Source organism: Meles meles, chromosome 12 (assembly GCF_922984935.1).
Source record: "Meles meles chromosome 12, mMelMel3.1 paternal haplotype, whole genome shotgun sequence".
Taxonomy (NCBI): Eukaryota; Metazoa; Chordata; class Mammalia; order Carnivora; family Mustelidae; genus Meles; species Meles meles.
The window spans coordinates 68381569-68397353 of record NC_060077.1 but is presented as its reverse complement, the minus strand read 5'-3'; the positions used below and the strand labels follow the sequence as shown (position 1 = coordinate 68397353).

At 42.2% G+C, this 15785-nt stretch overlaps 1 protein-coding gene across 1 annotated transcript in view; it reads left to right on the top strand.

Moving 5' to 3' along the window:
• The window catches only part of EPG5 (ectopic P-granules autophagy protein 5 homolog), a 104378-nt gene that overhangs the window by 52787 nt on the left and 35806 nt on the right, over positions 1 to 15785 (top strand). The window contains 5 exon segments of the mRNA XM_046024639.1: positions 1216 to 1339; positions 4114 to 4258; positions 5874 to 6045; positions 7598 to 7760; positions 15345 to 15487. Of these exon segments, the coding sequence (XP_045880595.1) occupies positions 1216 to 1339; positions 4114 to 4258; positions 5874 to 6045; positions 7598 to 7760; positions 15345 to 15487 (747 nt within the window).

Below are 15785 nucleotides of genomic sequence, written 5' to 3'. Positions count from 1 at the left end.
GCTTCTAATCATTAGCCCCGAATGCTGAATGTCTTGGTGAGGAAACCGGGAGTTTTGATCCAGTGCTAAGGCTTCAGGCTTGCCTGACCTGAAAACCCTCCAGGCTCTCTTTCCGCCTCCTGGATGATTTCCTCCCTTATCTTGCTTGCTTAAAGGAAAACCTACTTTTAGCCAGGTTTAAGCAGTGGGGAGGCTTAATCTTTGAACATTTAGATAAGCCAAGAAAGTTTGATGTGTGGTTCTGCCTCTCGTAAACCCCCCTTCCTTTGGCATGTTGGTAAAGTAGCCATCTAAGTGAGTCAGAAGCTGGAAGAGAACGCAGCGCTGGCCGCCTCCTTGTGAGAGCCTCAGGGTCCTGTCCCGGAGCCTCAGGGTCCCTGTCCGTCTTTCTACACGGGCAGCCCTGGAAGTAAGGGAGGTGGTTTGCCACGTTACTGAGCAGAGCCAAGCCATGCGCCTCCCAGACCCCGCCTTGCAGCTTGTGTGCCAGACTCCTCTAGCCTCGCCTTGCTGCAAACAGCTGCTTAAAATACCGGTGATCTTAGCTAAATGGACTGTGTTCCTTGCAGAAACAAAGCAAATAAAGGAAACATCATTAAATTTTTAAAAAAGTTTTTCCTGGAAAATGGAGGGTTTTTTTCTCTTTTTTTAGCCAGGCTTTGTTTTATTCCTTGTTAATGGGAACAAGGTGTACACATGCTTTTGAGCTCTCTTTGTGATTTCTTGCAGCAGGAGGGCATCATTGAGCCTAAAGCTGGCAGGTTCTTCCATTGCAAAAGTTTAAGATGACTTTTAATGTTTTCTCTGAAAGAGAGACAGTGTGTTTTTTGAAATGTTATTTAAACTTTTCCAACCACTGAGGCTCACTGTGACTGGATTGCCAGGATGGAAAAACTCCAAATTCAGATCCTAGATCTGTGTTAAAATACCTCCTCTGGTTATTTTTCTCTCTCTGTTATATTTATGTGGACTTTAATAAAAGAGTTCACAGAGCTCTTTCCTCACAGCCTTGTTGTAGCAATTTCTGCATCATATCATAAGGATTTGTGGCCTTCCTCCCCTGCTGGCCCATGCCTGCGATGGTGGTTGGAAACATTTTCGGTATTACGTGCTTGTTACTTTTATGTAGTGTGACAGTGTTCCTAGAGATGTAAGAAACTTTATTTGTCTGCATGCCATTTTGTATTTTATATACTTCTGTCTTTTTTCTTTCAGGCTCTTCAATGTGTATATTTTGTGGCTGGAAGATGAGAATTTTCAAAAAGGAGATACCTATATCCCTTCTCTACCAAAGCATTACGATATTCACAGGCTAGCCAAAGTGATGCAGAATCAGCAGGTGATACTACGGCAATGTCTCTTTCAGTATACCTGATCGTGATCGAATAGGTCACAGTCATAATCTAATGTTAAAACCACTTACTGATATGGAAGTGGGGCCACAGGCATGTTCAAGAGGTGTAGCTGGGGTATCAACCCTGAGGAGGGCAGAGGGTGCCAGACAGGTGAACGGTGGTCAGATTTCTAAGGGCCATATATATGCCTTTCTAAAGAATTTGGATTTAGTTCTGAAGTGTTTGTTCAAAGAGGCCACGAAATGACACGAGTGATTGGATAAATGGATGAATTTAAAGTACATTGAAGAAGAATCGGTAGGATCAAGGGGATTGTCAGATAAGATACACAAGTGGGATTGATAATAGTAGTAGGATTGATTAGATGCACGAGGACACCCAGATTTCTAGCTTGGGCAGCTAGAGATGCTGTTAACAGAGATCCAGAATACTGGAAGAGGAGGTGCTAGAGGGAGTTCAAGGAGAATGCTCTGTCCAGGATTTGGTAGAGAGGGGATGTGTAGATCTGGAATTCAGAAGTGGGGCAGTGTGGGGATTGTGGCTGTGATGGTAGTATAGCATTTAGATTGAGAAGAGGACTGAACGAAGCCCGAGAGCCCTGAGAAGTAACGGCATTTAGGGCATAGAGAAATAAGGCTGTGAATACAGGGCCAGAGAAACAGGAAAAATAAATAGGCAGTCACGGTACCCTGAAATTCTATGAGTCAGTTCCGTCTTTATCTCTTCTTCATCCTTCACATGCCAAGGCCTTAACCTAAGAATTAGTGTGTAGTTCTGGTCAGTGGTTTTAAAAGTTAATCATAGCTCCTTGGCTCTCTGGAATTTATCTTGGTCCCCCTTTATCGAGAGAATTTATAGCTTTCTTTCTTTCTTTCTTTCTTTCTTTTTTTTTAAGTCTTTGCCATTTGATTTTTTAGCTCCACTTTTTGATCTGTAGTTCACTTGTAGAGTTGTTCTGTGTTATTGTGGTTTCTGAGACATCTCTGCTTGCCTGCCGCTAATTCTTAGTATTCTTAGTCATTAGCCCCTGTCGGCAGTTATTTAGCATAGAGGCAGACAAGGTGACACTAGCGACCCCACTTGAAGAAGGCGCGTATACCCAGTAAGGGGACTGGTACAGCACCCCCCAACAGTTGTTTGGGGCTTCTAGGATTCAGGCTTGTGATCAGTATGACTTGGGAGTTTCTCCTCTGAGTTTGGAATGCCTTGTGTTACGGTGTGGACATGGTTTAGGACTTCATGGCAGTGCGCTCATTGAGAAACCAGAGACATTCGTAGGGTTAGAGGAATCCTCTAAACAGTTAAAATCAGAAAAAAAAATTGTTTACAAAACCATAGTCTGTGTCTGATCACCCATTACTACTATTTGCTATAGTTTTTAATGTTCATGGAGAGCTGGCATTTCTTCTAATTAGAGACCATCTCCCTTTCTGATACGTACTGATCACCAGAGTGAAATGGACATAGTGCGAAATACGCAAGACAGTTCATTGGAGTGTGGGAAGAGAATACTGAAACTTCCGTTTTCTCTCATTTTACCTGTTATTTATTTTACCTTTTATAATAAGAAAAATTTGATCATACAGAAAAATGGAACAGTGCAGCACACATGCCCTTGTCCTCCCTCTGTCTGCCGTGGACCAGGTGTCGGATTTTATCTATGGCCTGGCCACTCCCTTCACCCATGTTATCTCGGAACTAATCCTAGAAAGCATTTGATACATAAAAATTTCAAAGAGGAGGGTTAAAAAAGGAATATAACCCAATAACATTTATGTCTGGAAAATAGTAACAGCAGTTTCTTAATAACAAATACCTAAGTAGTGTTCCAGTTTCTGGTTGCCTCATATAGGTCATAGAAGTTTTATTTTCATTTTTACAGTTTGAGTCAGGATCCTCATTTTGTGGTTGGTTGATAGCTCTTAAAGTTCTGTTTAATCTACTGGTCCTCCCCTTATTCCTCCCCCCCCTCCATTTGTTTGTGGAAGAAACTGGATAGTTTGTTCGTAGAGTTTCCCCACAGTCTGGACTTCACAGATTTTATCTTTGCTAGTGTGATTTAATATGTTTCTCTGTCCTTTGTATATCCTGTAAAGTGGTATTGGGACCAAGGGCTTGATCTAATCCAGATTCAACGATTTTCAATATATTTGTTATTTATCTATTTAAATTTTCTGTTTGTTTTTTTTTTTACCAGTGTTTTATAACTTATTAGCTCAGTTCTATGTGTATGTAATTTATAAATGTACAGTTGATAGGGCTGTTGAAATTATTTTTTCTGATATTGGTGTATAATCAAACACCTGCTCTCTCTCTCTGTGTGTGTGTGTGTGTGTGTGTATATATATATATATATATATATATATATATATATATATGAAATACATATATATATAATTTTAAAGATTTGTATATTTGAGAGAGGGAACATGCATGCACAGGAGTGGAGGGAGGGTCAGAGGGAGAGAATCTTCAAGCAGACTCCCTGCTGAGCACGGACCCTGGTGCAGAGTGAGATCTCATGACCCATGAGATCATCACCAGAGCTGAAACCAAGAGTTGGGCGCTTAACTGACTGAGCCACCCAGGCGCCCCTGTTAGTGTCCATTTTAAATGTGATTCATGCTAATACTGGAGAACTTGATATGCACTGCCCTGTGCTAAACCTTACTGGTGTACTTTTCAATTAAATATATAGTTTTATATGTCAGTATGTGATTTTGTCTGTGAAAGTTAATGTCCTGTGGTTCAATTCTAGGATCTGTGGATGGAATATTTGAACATGGAGCGCATACATTATGAGTTCCAGGAAACCATTGGTCTGTGGATGCAGGCCACTCTGGAATCCCATTCTCCACCCTGCAGCTTGTCAGTGCAGCTGGACGTCACTGATCCTTTGTTGGGTGAGCTGAATGAGCATCAGCCCCCTCGAGTGAATGAATGAATGAGGGAATGAATGAATGAGGGAATGAATGATTGAATCTGAGCCATTGAGGATTAAGGTTTACACAGTGTATCCCTCCAATGAGAATTCTTTTTAGGAGTTCATTGTTAACTTGTCTACAACTTAGGGTTAGGTTCAGCTATGAATGAAAGAAAACTCCAGAACAGTAATGGCTCAAATAGGATACTTGATTTTACTATAAAAGAAGTTGGAGATAGAGAGTTCGGGTAGTAGCTTTAGTTCTGGCCTAAAATGTTGCTTGAGAGAAACTTGAAGGAAGCTAGGAGTCTTTTCCAGTGATGAATATCCAACTTTGTTATGTTCTGTGCAAAGAGTAGTTGTTCCAATGGAAAAACCCCCGGTCTACAGGACAATCCCTCACTTGACCTGTTTGGAATGTTAAATTCCATCTGTTTGGGGTGCAAACAATACAGGTCTTTTTGTGCCAAGTAAAATCCTGGCTATTAAATTGTCTTAAATTTTCTTAAGAATAGAAAATGGAATGCTACATCTGGAATGAAGTTGGAAATTCATAGTAATCCCTTAAGTATTTGTTGACCTGACTTCTGACTTGAGAATTCCTTGACCTCTCGTATCCCCTGTTATCTTAACTTTTGAAAAGAGTCAGGTCTGTGGCAGCATTTTTCTTCGTGTTCCTCAGTCCCCACCTGCTGTATGGTATGTGTTCAGTGCAGTACCGACAGAGGGTGGGAAGGTCGGAATTATTTGATACCTGTGTGTGGTCAGCTCTGTACCAGGTGTAGAAATAGAAACACTGCAGTTGGATTCACCAGCATGGGACCACATGCCGTCAGGTACAAAGTTGGATGGACAGATTAGCTATTCTTACACAGCACCTGATTTCTTATTTAGACTCTATTTATTGAGTGAATGAGTAAGTGAATGAATGAATGCATGACAGTATAACCCAGTATAACACAGTATAACTCTGTGGGAGTTTATGCCCATGTCTTTGTTCATTTTAACTCTGCTAGTCTTACCCCTCCCATTCAAACTTCGGCCCAGTTTAAGATTTTTTCACTCTGCTATATTCCTTAACCTCCATTTTTTTTTTCTCCTCTTGCCATGAGATTTATCTGGGTGATTGCATTAAACTCTTAATGGGACTACCTGCCCCTTCCCCAGTCCATTGTCTAGTGATAGCTACCCTCTTTCTCAGGCTTGTTGAGAGCTGTTCACTAAATCTCCTTCATACTAGTATCAAGTCCAGGCACTTTAGCATGTCACACAAGGCTGTCTAGGGTAATAATTTAAGATCATGAGCTTTAGCTCTTTAACTCTCATTAAGGCTTTTCAGATAGGAATTCTGTTTAATTATACCACATGCTTGTGTGCTCCTAGCTCCTGGTAGAATATTAATAGCTGTGTGAGGGCTCCCTCAAAATTTGTAACAGAAGATAATGATTTTATTCAGGCCTCTGATGGTTTATATAACTATTCTGTAAATCTTCAGCATTCTTCTCGAAGTAATAGGCCAAGGCTTTGCACCCACTTAGTATGTTATTACCTTGTAGTAGCCATTACTCAGTAAGTAGGACTTAATTTTCTTTCAGCTAAAGAAAGGGTTTTAAGTAACTTGCGGAAGCATGAGGCTCCCCAGCCTCCCCTTGATCTGCACCCAATGAGGCCTCCTGTGCCAGTCATTTCCTCAGCCGCGCTCCTGAGTCAGAAGGATGCCACCCAGCTGGTGCGCACGGACCTGAATCTGTTGCAGCAGCAGGCCAGGTAAGACGGTGAGACTCCCAGGGCTGTGCCTCTGTGCTTGCTGCTGTGACAGCTTGGATGAGGGAGTGCCTAGAAGGGCTTCCTCATCAGCCGCCTCTCCATGAGGATCATTTGACCAGACTGGCCCCGTCAGTTACCTCAGATAGCCAAGGTGTGACAAGTCTCTGAATTTGACATTGAGATGATGTGGTGCTTACGTGGATGGTAAATTTTACATTTCCTGTGGTGGCATTTCTGAGTGTCAGCAGTGCCAGCCACGTGTTTCTTAAGCTTCTCCTGAAGAGACTTTCTGATACTGGAAAGAGGTGTTGAAAGGGTATCCAGTGAGATTGGCTTTCTGTTGTCACTGCTGTGCTCCCTAAGTCTTCATATTCTTTAACAAATTGCCACAGTCACTTGATCTGAGTGTGGGCAAGTCATTTAGTGCTCTTGAGTTAAAGTAGATACAGAATGACCAATTCTTGAAGGTTTTGATTCTAGCTTGCTGTCTTGTGAGGAGTGTGTGGAGTGAGTCTGTTTTATAGAGTGAGAGAGTCTTATCTTTGCAAACACCATGGGAATCTGTCTCTTATTGGCATTGTTTCCTTGGCTGTTTTTGGTCCAGGCATTTATTGTGTCTGTGTGTGCAGCCCTGGGCCCACCAGCACATGTGTGCACACACACACCACACACAAATACACACACACGTGCCCGCACAGTAATAGAACAGTATCAACACTCATGTACACCCATGTAAAAAGTTAGCTTCCTCCATCTGACAGTTCAGTTTGAGTTGCTAATACCCAAGAAACAAGTGGTGCTTACAAGTAAGGTTCCCCTTTAAAAATGTTTTAGGGGTGCCTGGGTGGCTCAGTGGGTTAAAACCTCTGCCTTCGGCTCAGGTCATGATCCCAGGGTCCTGGGATCGAGCCCCGCATCGGGCTCTCTGCTCAGCAGGGAGCCTGCTTCCTCTCTTCTCTCTCCCTGCCTGCCTCTCTGCCTACTTGTGATCTGTCTGTCAAATAAGTAAATTAAATCTTTAAAAAAAAAAATGTTTTAATCAGGGGGCATCTGGGTGGCTCAGTCATTAAGTGTCTGCCTTCAGCTCAGGTCATGATCCAGGGTCCTGGGCTCGAGCCCCGCATCAGGCTCCCTGCTTGGCAGGAAGCCTGCTTCTCCCTTTTCCACTGCGCCTGCTTGTGTTCTCTCTCTTGCTGTGTCCCTGTCAAATGAATAAATAAAGTCTTTTTTTTTTTTTTAAAGACTGCTTTAATCAGGATGGGAGTCTCATTTGTTCTTGTGTATTTAAGGGTCTGTGTTAAAAACGTTGTTAATGTAATACAGATTCTAAATGAAGCTTCATTCCTGGCTAAAAAGTCATCCCACTTTCCCTCTATCTCTTAACTTTCTTACTAAGGAAAAGAGAGGGTTTACACACACCTTTGGCCTTTTGTTTCTATGGACTACTAGGTCTTGTTGCTCTCTAGTGTAGGCCGGGGTAAACAGAAGCCTTTATCACTTACCATGAAACCTTTCGTAAGCCTTTCTTCTACCTCCTGATGATGTTTTCCAGAACTGCAGCTCTTCGAGAATCTCAGCAGGTTGCCCTGGATAGTGAGCTGTTGGACACAATGCCGAAACAGTACATTAATAGAGAAGAACAGACCACGCTGCATTTGGAGTGTAGAGGCAGTGGCGGTAAGAAGTGCCAAGGAGCAGCAGTTGTCACCGTTCAGGTGAGATTGCTGAAGCTTCTTCGTGGTTCACAGAAGTTTCCATTTGAGTCCCTAATATTAGTATGTTGTTGATAGAGACAGCAAGAAGTTCATAGCACATGATTCATGTCCCAAAACATTTTAATAGTTTTGGGGGAGTGATTAGCTCCCGCAGGAGCTAACGTGTATTTCCATAAGTGCTGATGTGTCCTGCAAGGCAGAAATTCATAGAAAAGCAGAACTACTGAGAAGATCTTTGAAAGAGGGGGCTCATGCTGACCCCTAGAAGACTGCGATGCTGACGATTTGGAGTCATTGGGAAGGAATGTGGGAAGGGAGCCCTCTGGACTCATTTAGGGGGAGCTGGCTAGGTCAGTCTACTTTAGGTGGTTTCTGGCTGAGGTGGTGGGAATTCACACTGGAAAGGCTGAGATTCACATTGGAAAAGAGGATCACTTGGGAGCTCCTGCTGTGTGCTCAGTGGGGAGCCACTGAAGACAAATGAGAAGGGCCTTGTGGAAAGCAGGTCAGTTGGGTGGAGCTTGCCAGCAGGCAGAGGAAGAGATGCGCAGCTTTAAGATTAGGGTTCGACTGCCTCTTAGAGTCAGCTTCTTGAGTTGGAAAAACCGGCTCAAGTTCCGTCTTTGGGTATTCCTGTTATCTTCAGGAAATAAAGGCACAGAGTAGTTAAGTTACACACCCGAAGTGACAATAGCCACTAAGTGGCAGAAGCAGGAAGGCTGGGGCATTGTGGGTGCAGAGCGCGAGCTCCTGACTCACTGCACCCAGTTCCTTCTCTAAGGGACTTTAGGGTCCCCAGAGCCGGGAAAGGAACGCTCGGAGATAGGCTGCCTGTTGCCTGACTACATTTGCACAAACATAGCTCTTCTTCTTTTGTTAACTTTTAGAAATTTGGGACAATTTATTTTACTGTCTCTTGATTATCTTCCAGGAATGTCTTTTGTGCTAATCCACAAAATGTATTCCTCGTCAGTGTCCTTGGGAGCCTGTTTTCTCTAAAATGTCTTCTCTGAAGTCACTTTTATACTTGTATTTTTCATTACCTTCAAAATTTGTTTCTGATAAAATAACATCTTCATACGCATCTAAAGTTCAGAGATCTGATTTGAGATGAGAGACTTCTAAACCCTGAGTCATGTCTTTGGCCAGCTGGTTTATAAAGTTAATTTTTTTTTTCCGTGTAATTTTTCCCAGTTACTAATACTTTAGTAAGACTAGGTAGGAGCATTTAGGAAGATCACTTGCTGAGTGATAGTGCTGGAAGACAAGTCTGTCAATTTCGGATGGAGTTTGAGTTGGTGTGAGAAAAGCTGAAATGCATCCAATTCTGATTAAAAAGGGTGTCTTCCAATCTGTGCCTTCACAAATATGGTATTTCTCCACATTTTGGAATTATATCTCTTGGCCAGGCAGTTAATTCTATGTAGAGAGGGGAAATCTAGGATGCATTTTTGTAAGTGACTGGGTGAAGTGAGTACAAAAATGTTTCCCCAGCTCTGTGAAGAGTTGTGAATATTTGCTGCTCCAGCCAAAGAACAGATCCCTTTGCCTGACCCTCTCAGGGTCTTGCGGTGGAAAATACCACCAGGCCAACTGGGGAGCTCTAACTCCCAGCCTGCCAGTGACTTGGGGCTTTTCCTTTTCAGAAATAGTCTTGATTTATCTGAGTCCTTGAATTGAAGTTTCTTTACAAACTTTTGCTTTGTTGATTCTGAAATAGAAAGGTGTACCTTTGCTAAAACTCCTTCAGAGTGATTTTGATTAGAGCGAAATTGGGAAGTAGATGCTTTATGAGAAAAAGAATTAAAATGAATATGGCTTAGATTTTATTTTATAGACAACTAAAAATACTTCTGCTTTTATTTTTTTCTTCAAAAGAAAAATTGGTAGATGCTAAGATTGCATGAAGAAAGGAAGGGAAAAAAAGGATAGGGAAGGGAGAAAAGGAGATTTATAGAACTCTAAAGAATTTGAAAATATAGGTGTGTTTTGTGTTCATAATCTCATTAGAAATACGCAAGTTTTCTTAAAGCACGCTCCGATTTTCTGCTGGCCTTACTAGTTTGCCCAGTGCAATGCCTTTTGGTTCCATTTGGGAAGACCTAGAAACTTGGGAACCCCCATGGATGGCTCCTAGAAGTATCAGTATTGACACAGTACAGTATCTGCTTCAGCCATTATTTTGCTGGTAATGCAGATCTGCCTGGGTGGCTCAGTCTTTAAGTGTTTGCCTTCACTGAGGTCATGATCCCAGGGTCCTGGGATTGAGCCCCACACCCGGCTCCCTGCTCAGTGGAAAGCCTGCTTCTCCCTCTCCGACTCCCCCTGCTTGTGTTCCCTCTCTCGCTGTGTCTCTCTCTGTCAAATAAATAATCTTAAATATCTTAAAAAATCTTAAAAAATTAAAAAATAATCTTAAAAAATCTTTAAAAAATATGAGGATAGTGAGCAGCTTTTGTAGTCTTATTCAAGTAAGATTTCTTTAGAAAATTCTATGGCAATTTCTATATTTCTGGTATAGCCTAGGTTGGTTGATACTTCCCGGAATTGAAGATAGTAAATTTTTTTGGCTACTCATTGATAGCTAAGAGCAAGGTAGAAGAAAGGTGAAGCTCCAGCTGTCCTGAAGTAAGGGCGTTACTGAATCACTGCAAGTCAGTCGGATTTACTCTGAGTTTTGGTCAGAGATTGTGCTTGAGTCTATAGCTGTCTCTTGCACAAATGCATGACTTTGGTTTGGATGTTGGGGTAGGGAAGGTGAGTTCTGACTGTTTCGGACTCATCACAGAACTGCCCCTAGGAGAGCACATGCTGTTCAGAAGGTAGGTTGTTATTGTTATACGTAGAATTGTACATCCTCTGTATTCATGGCTATATCCAGTAGTTTTGATCCTGTTGAACATTATTCTGGGATCTGGCGATGCTGAACATCATGAAGTATCTTCTGGTCACTCCAAATCACTAGCCATTTTGCAGTTTCTCTCCGGGATTTCCTCTTTATCAGCTCAACCCTTAGTTTGCTGGTTGTGTGTAGCGCTTCCCCGATCCCCTTTGTCATTGTGACATTAGATGCTTTTGCCTCCTGTTTGTATTGGAGTTCCTAATCTAGGATGGGTGTGTGAATGGTCTCTAGTGGGTCAGTGAAGCCCCTGAAAGTATATGGAAATTTTTTTTTTTCTAGAGAGTTCATAACTTCAGTAGATCCTCAGTAATCCATGATCCCCAAAGGGTTAAGCCAAATACTGATGACTGCCGTTCTGCTTTTCTAGTCAGAATTCTCTAAGTACCAGACCTAGATTTCCACTTGCTTACATAACATTCTGTGAATGTCCATAGATACCTTCAACTCACCAGGTCCCAAACTAATCCCACCTTTACCCTCCAAACCCATTTTCCCTATAATAGGAAATGGGGACCTAGGCTTCAGTATCATCGCCCCATCCTCATACTTCCATCTAGCTACTTTCCAAGTCCTACTGGTTCTGCTTCTGAAATGATTTTACATTTGTTTCTTTCTCTTTGTTCCTGTTACCCCAAGGTAGCCCCACATCACTTCTCCCCTGAATCATTATGTAAGCCTTCCTGTCCATAGACTCTTCTGTTTTCCATTCTGCCACTGTTCATCCTTTTAAACACAATCTTATCATATTTGCAGGCTACCAACCAACATTGGCTCTCCAATATCTAAGAATAGGACTCTTAGCACCCCCCCCCCCAAGTAATCTGTTCTTGATCAGTTTCTAGTCGCATCATTTACCCTTTCCTGATCCCTAAACATTTTCTACCCACTCAGGTTTTTTCCATTCTCCAAACATGACATCAATGTTCCTACCTTCTCTCTTAGGCATGTGCTGTTACTTGTTGTAACAGTAATCATCCTTCCATTCTTGGTTCAGTAAGTACCTCTTGAGGCCTGGCCCCTCCTTGAGGCCTAGCCCCTCTAGTCAAATTGAGGTATTGCGCCCTCTCATAGCAGCTCTTGCATTAATGCTGTTGTCACCTGTTGTCTTTCCTCCCAGTCTCTAAACTCCTCAGGAGCAAAGTCCCCGTCCTTAGTCATCTATGTTCCTGTACCATCTAGCATGGCTCCTGGCACATAATAGGTGCCCTTTCATGGCCCTGCATTTGTCCATGAGAACTACCAGCAGATCATTCATTAGGTTGAGTTACAAGTTGTTTGCATTATGATTACCTCTGTCACTGTGACTAGATTCTGAGTTCTGTGAGGACCAGGACCTTGTCTTACTTGTGTCTCTGTTGTCAGTGGCTCACACAGACATGCCATAGAACTGTGGTGTCTGAAGGAACAAACAACTACAGATTTATACACTTCACAAGTGAGCTCCCTGATTTTAACTACCCTCAAGAATTTTGTAGATATTATTTGGCTGGTAGTTGGAACTTGTTCGTACTAGAAATTAGCAGTCACTCTTTGATTGTGTTTACCTTAGGCCAATTTATTGCTCAGTTGGCCAACTTAATGCTTTCCATAAAAAATCTCAACTTAACCACCACATTCTTTCACTTTTCTCTTGTACTCTAATACAAAGTCTCCTGGCCGTTCGATCTTGGAAAGTGATAAGGATGGTCATACTTCAGTACACTACATTATCTCCTGGCTTTGTTCAGAGTACTTCTTACCACTTGCCGGGATCCTCTCATATCACTTGCTGGGGCACTCTCATGTTCCAGGTAACATGCTGATGACTGCTTACATTATCTCATTTAATCTTCACAAAATGGGGGTGAGGAAACAGGTTCAGAGAGTCTCAAAGACTTGCTGAAGTCACACAGCTAGTAAGTGGCTCAGTTGAAATTTAAGCCCACATCTATTTAAATTCAAGACCCATGCTTTCCCACTCAGTATTGGAAGATGAAGCCATTTGCTTTTAGCTGTTTCTGCTCCAATTTTAGGACTAGCTGTATCATTCTGAGTAAGCTTATCATCATCAAATCTCATTTAAATTAACAGGTGTACCATTTTCTCTCTCTGAGTTGGTGTGATAGGATCACCTTCTCTTTCAGTGATTAGAGAATTCATGGATTGGATCCATTTTAAAAATAAACTTCAGGGGAACGACTTTTTATTTTAAATATAAATTTTAGATTAAAATGCATAAGGATATTTTAAATGGCTCATTTATAAAGGTTTCAAATTTTATCATAAAAATATTTTATTGCTTCATAGAATTTTTCTGTGAGAGGAAAGCCCTGGAAATTTCCAGCCATCTGCAAATGTTTGAACTATGTATAGCTTGTTTGGGATATACAAAAGCCAAATATATTTTATGGGAAGTGAGACGTGCTTCTTCTGCAGTCGTCTCACCCAATAGTAGCCTGATAGTCCCTGAGGAAATGGGGTGATTTATAATATTATAATAGGGTTCCTTTTGTTGTACTGTGGTATTGTGGGGCATGTTTGCCAGACCCAGGATTGATTTATTATCATGTGAAAAATTTGGTCAGTTCTAGAAATGAAAGATGGAAAAGACCCACTGAAGGCTTCACAGTATTGTACCAACTTGCTTGGTTTGTCCAGCTTTTACATCGCTTTGTCTCCTCACAGTGACTCAGGCGGAGGGGCTCCCAGCACACAGCTTTGTTGTGTTGTCTACAACTTCCAGTGATTGTGAGCTGCTAGGCCCTCAGCCCCTCTTCCGTTCTAGTGAGCAAAGAAAACTCTCCGTAGAGTTGGAACAATGAAGTTGGGAACAAAACAAGTAGACTGGGAAATAATGATCATTTTGAGGTGTTTTTGGTGAGAATGTTGCTTTTCCTTTTTCTTGGGCACTAGTAGTTTCCACAGCCTGGGGTGGCAGTTCTGAAGCTCTAGTTACTTGGTCTCGTGTCTGCGTTTCCCAGTCTGGGAACCTCTGTCCTTCTCTCTTATCCATTGTCTTTCCACTTCCTTCATCCTCACTGTCTTCCTTCCTCCCCTTTGATTCTTTCCTTTCCGCCCTGTTTGGCTGCCTTCTGTCCCGGCCAGCCAGCCGTGTTGCTCACTTACATGACTGGGGAAGCCCATGTGAGGAGAATGCAGGGTGTAACATTCCTGCCTTCTGAATGTTCTCATCTCTTCAACCTTCTCTGTTGTGTCTGCAGGATAAGTCCAGATTCCGTAGCCTGCTTCAGAGGACTCCCCCAGGACAGGACCCGGCTCCCTGGACAGACTGCTATGTGCTGTCCATCTCTGCCCCCCCTCCCAGGCTGGGCTTCTCTTTGCTTCTCTTTGTCTCTTTGTCCTCCTGTCCTCCACAGTTGCCACCTTAGTTCTATCTTTGTGTTGCAGCCGGGTGTAGGGTACGCCGTGCATCTATTCATGTCCAGGAGAGGACATTAGAATGTAAAGCAGTTATCACATAGGTCACCATCAGTTAATTAGAGTAAAGGGATAGATATTAGCAATCCCCTCAAATAGGAAAGATGTAATCTTAAATAAAGACTAATCTTTTAAATTGAAATAGATTTAGGTGGGGTTCTTTTGGTTTATTTTTTTTATTTTTATTTTTTTTTTAAGCTCAGTAAATTCTCCTTTGTCACATCTTTACTGAGAACAAGTAAAAATTTTATTAGAGATGATCTTTCAGGGACCACTGAATCAAACAACTACCCTTTCGTAGGCACCCAGCTGATGTGTGCACTTCCTGTATTTTATCTTATTTTGTTGTTTGTTTTATAATTGTCTATCCTGTGATGCCTGGGTGGCTCGGTCAGTTAAGCAGCTGCCTTCGGCTCAGGTCATGATCCCCGAACTCTGGGATCAAGCCCCAGGTCAGGCTCTCTGCTCAGTGGGGAGCCTACTTCTCCCTCTTGTTCTGCCTGCTTTTGCTGTCTCTCTCTCTCTGTCAAAGGCATAAAATCTTAAAAAATAAGTAAATATAATTGTATGTCCTTTCTTCCTTTCAAAATAGCAAGTATTTTTATTAACAGCATCTGTGTCATGGTCTGCACATGAGATGTTCAGCCTTAGTGTTTTGAGTTGAACTGTGTGTGATGTTGGGTGGGGAGAATGGAGAGGGGTCAGGGCTCTGGGGAAGGTGCTCGACAGAGGAGGGGTATTGTGCGCTTCAAGGGAAACCTCAGCGGTAGAAGACATAGGTCTGTTTTTGATGAGAGCTGGGGAGTCCAAACATAAGTGACAGAGAACATATCCTACAAAAGACTGAACCAGTGAAAAACTGACTCAGGCTTGATTCTTCATGAAAAACTGAGGTTCTTAAACAGTTTTTTTTTTTAAATTTTATTTATTTATTTGACAGACAGAGATCACAAGTAGGCGGGGGTGGGGGGTGGGGGGGAAGCAGGCTCCCTGCAGAGCAGAGAGCCTGATGCGGAACTCGATCCCAGGACCCTGGGATTGTGACCTGAGCCGAAGGCAGCGGCTTTAACCCACTGAGCCACCCAGGCGCCCCTTAAATAGTTTTTTGAAATGTTTTTTTTTCCTCACCCCTGTCCCATTCATCTGAGAATTTTGAGTTATATTAGTTGTAGAATTCTTCAGCAAATACTCAGTATATTTGTAGTATTTGTTCTAGAAACATAATAGGAACCAAGAAGTATGTTGACCGTTTAAATTTTTCTTAGTTTGAAGGTATGCATAAGAATGAAGCAGTAAGCCAGCAGCTTCATGTTTTGCGAAAAGAAGTGAAGCAGTTGCAAGCCGAAGCTGCTAAACCACCGTCACTTCATGTTGTGGAAGCTGCGGTCCATGCAGAAAACTTGATTACGTAAGTTTTGAGGGCATTATAATTTAAAATTGTTTTGTTGTTACTGATAGTAATCCCACCTTCTACCACACCCCCAGGCACCCACTAATTAAATTAGTACAGGGATCAGCAAACAATGGCTGTTGGACCAAATCTGGCCTGCCACCTCTTTTTATAAATAAAGTTTTATTGGAACATAGCCATGCCCATTTATTTACTTCATGTGTGTGGCTTTATGCTGTGATGGCAGAATTGAATAATTGTGACAATTTACGGCCCATAAAACATAAAAATATTTACAGTCTGGTCCTCCGTGGAA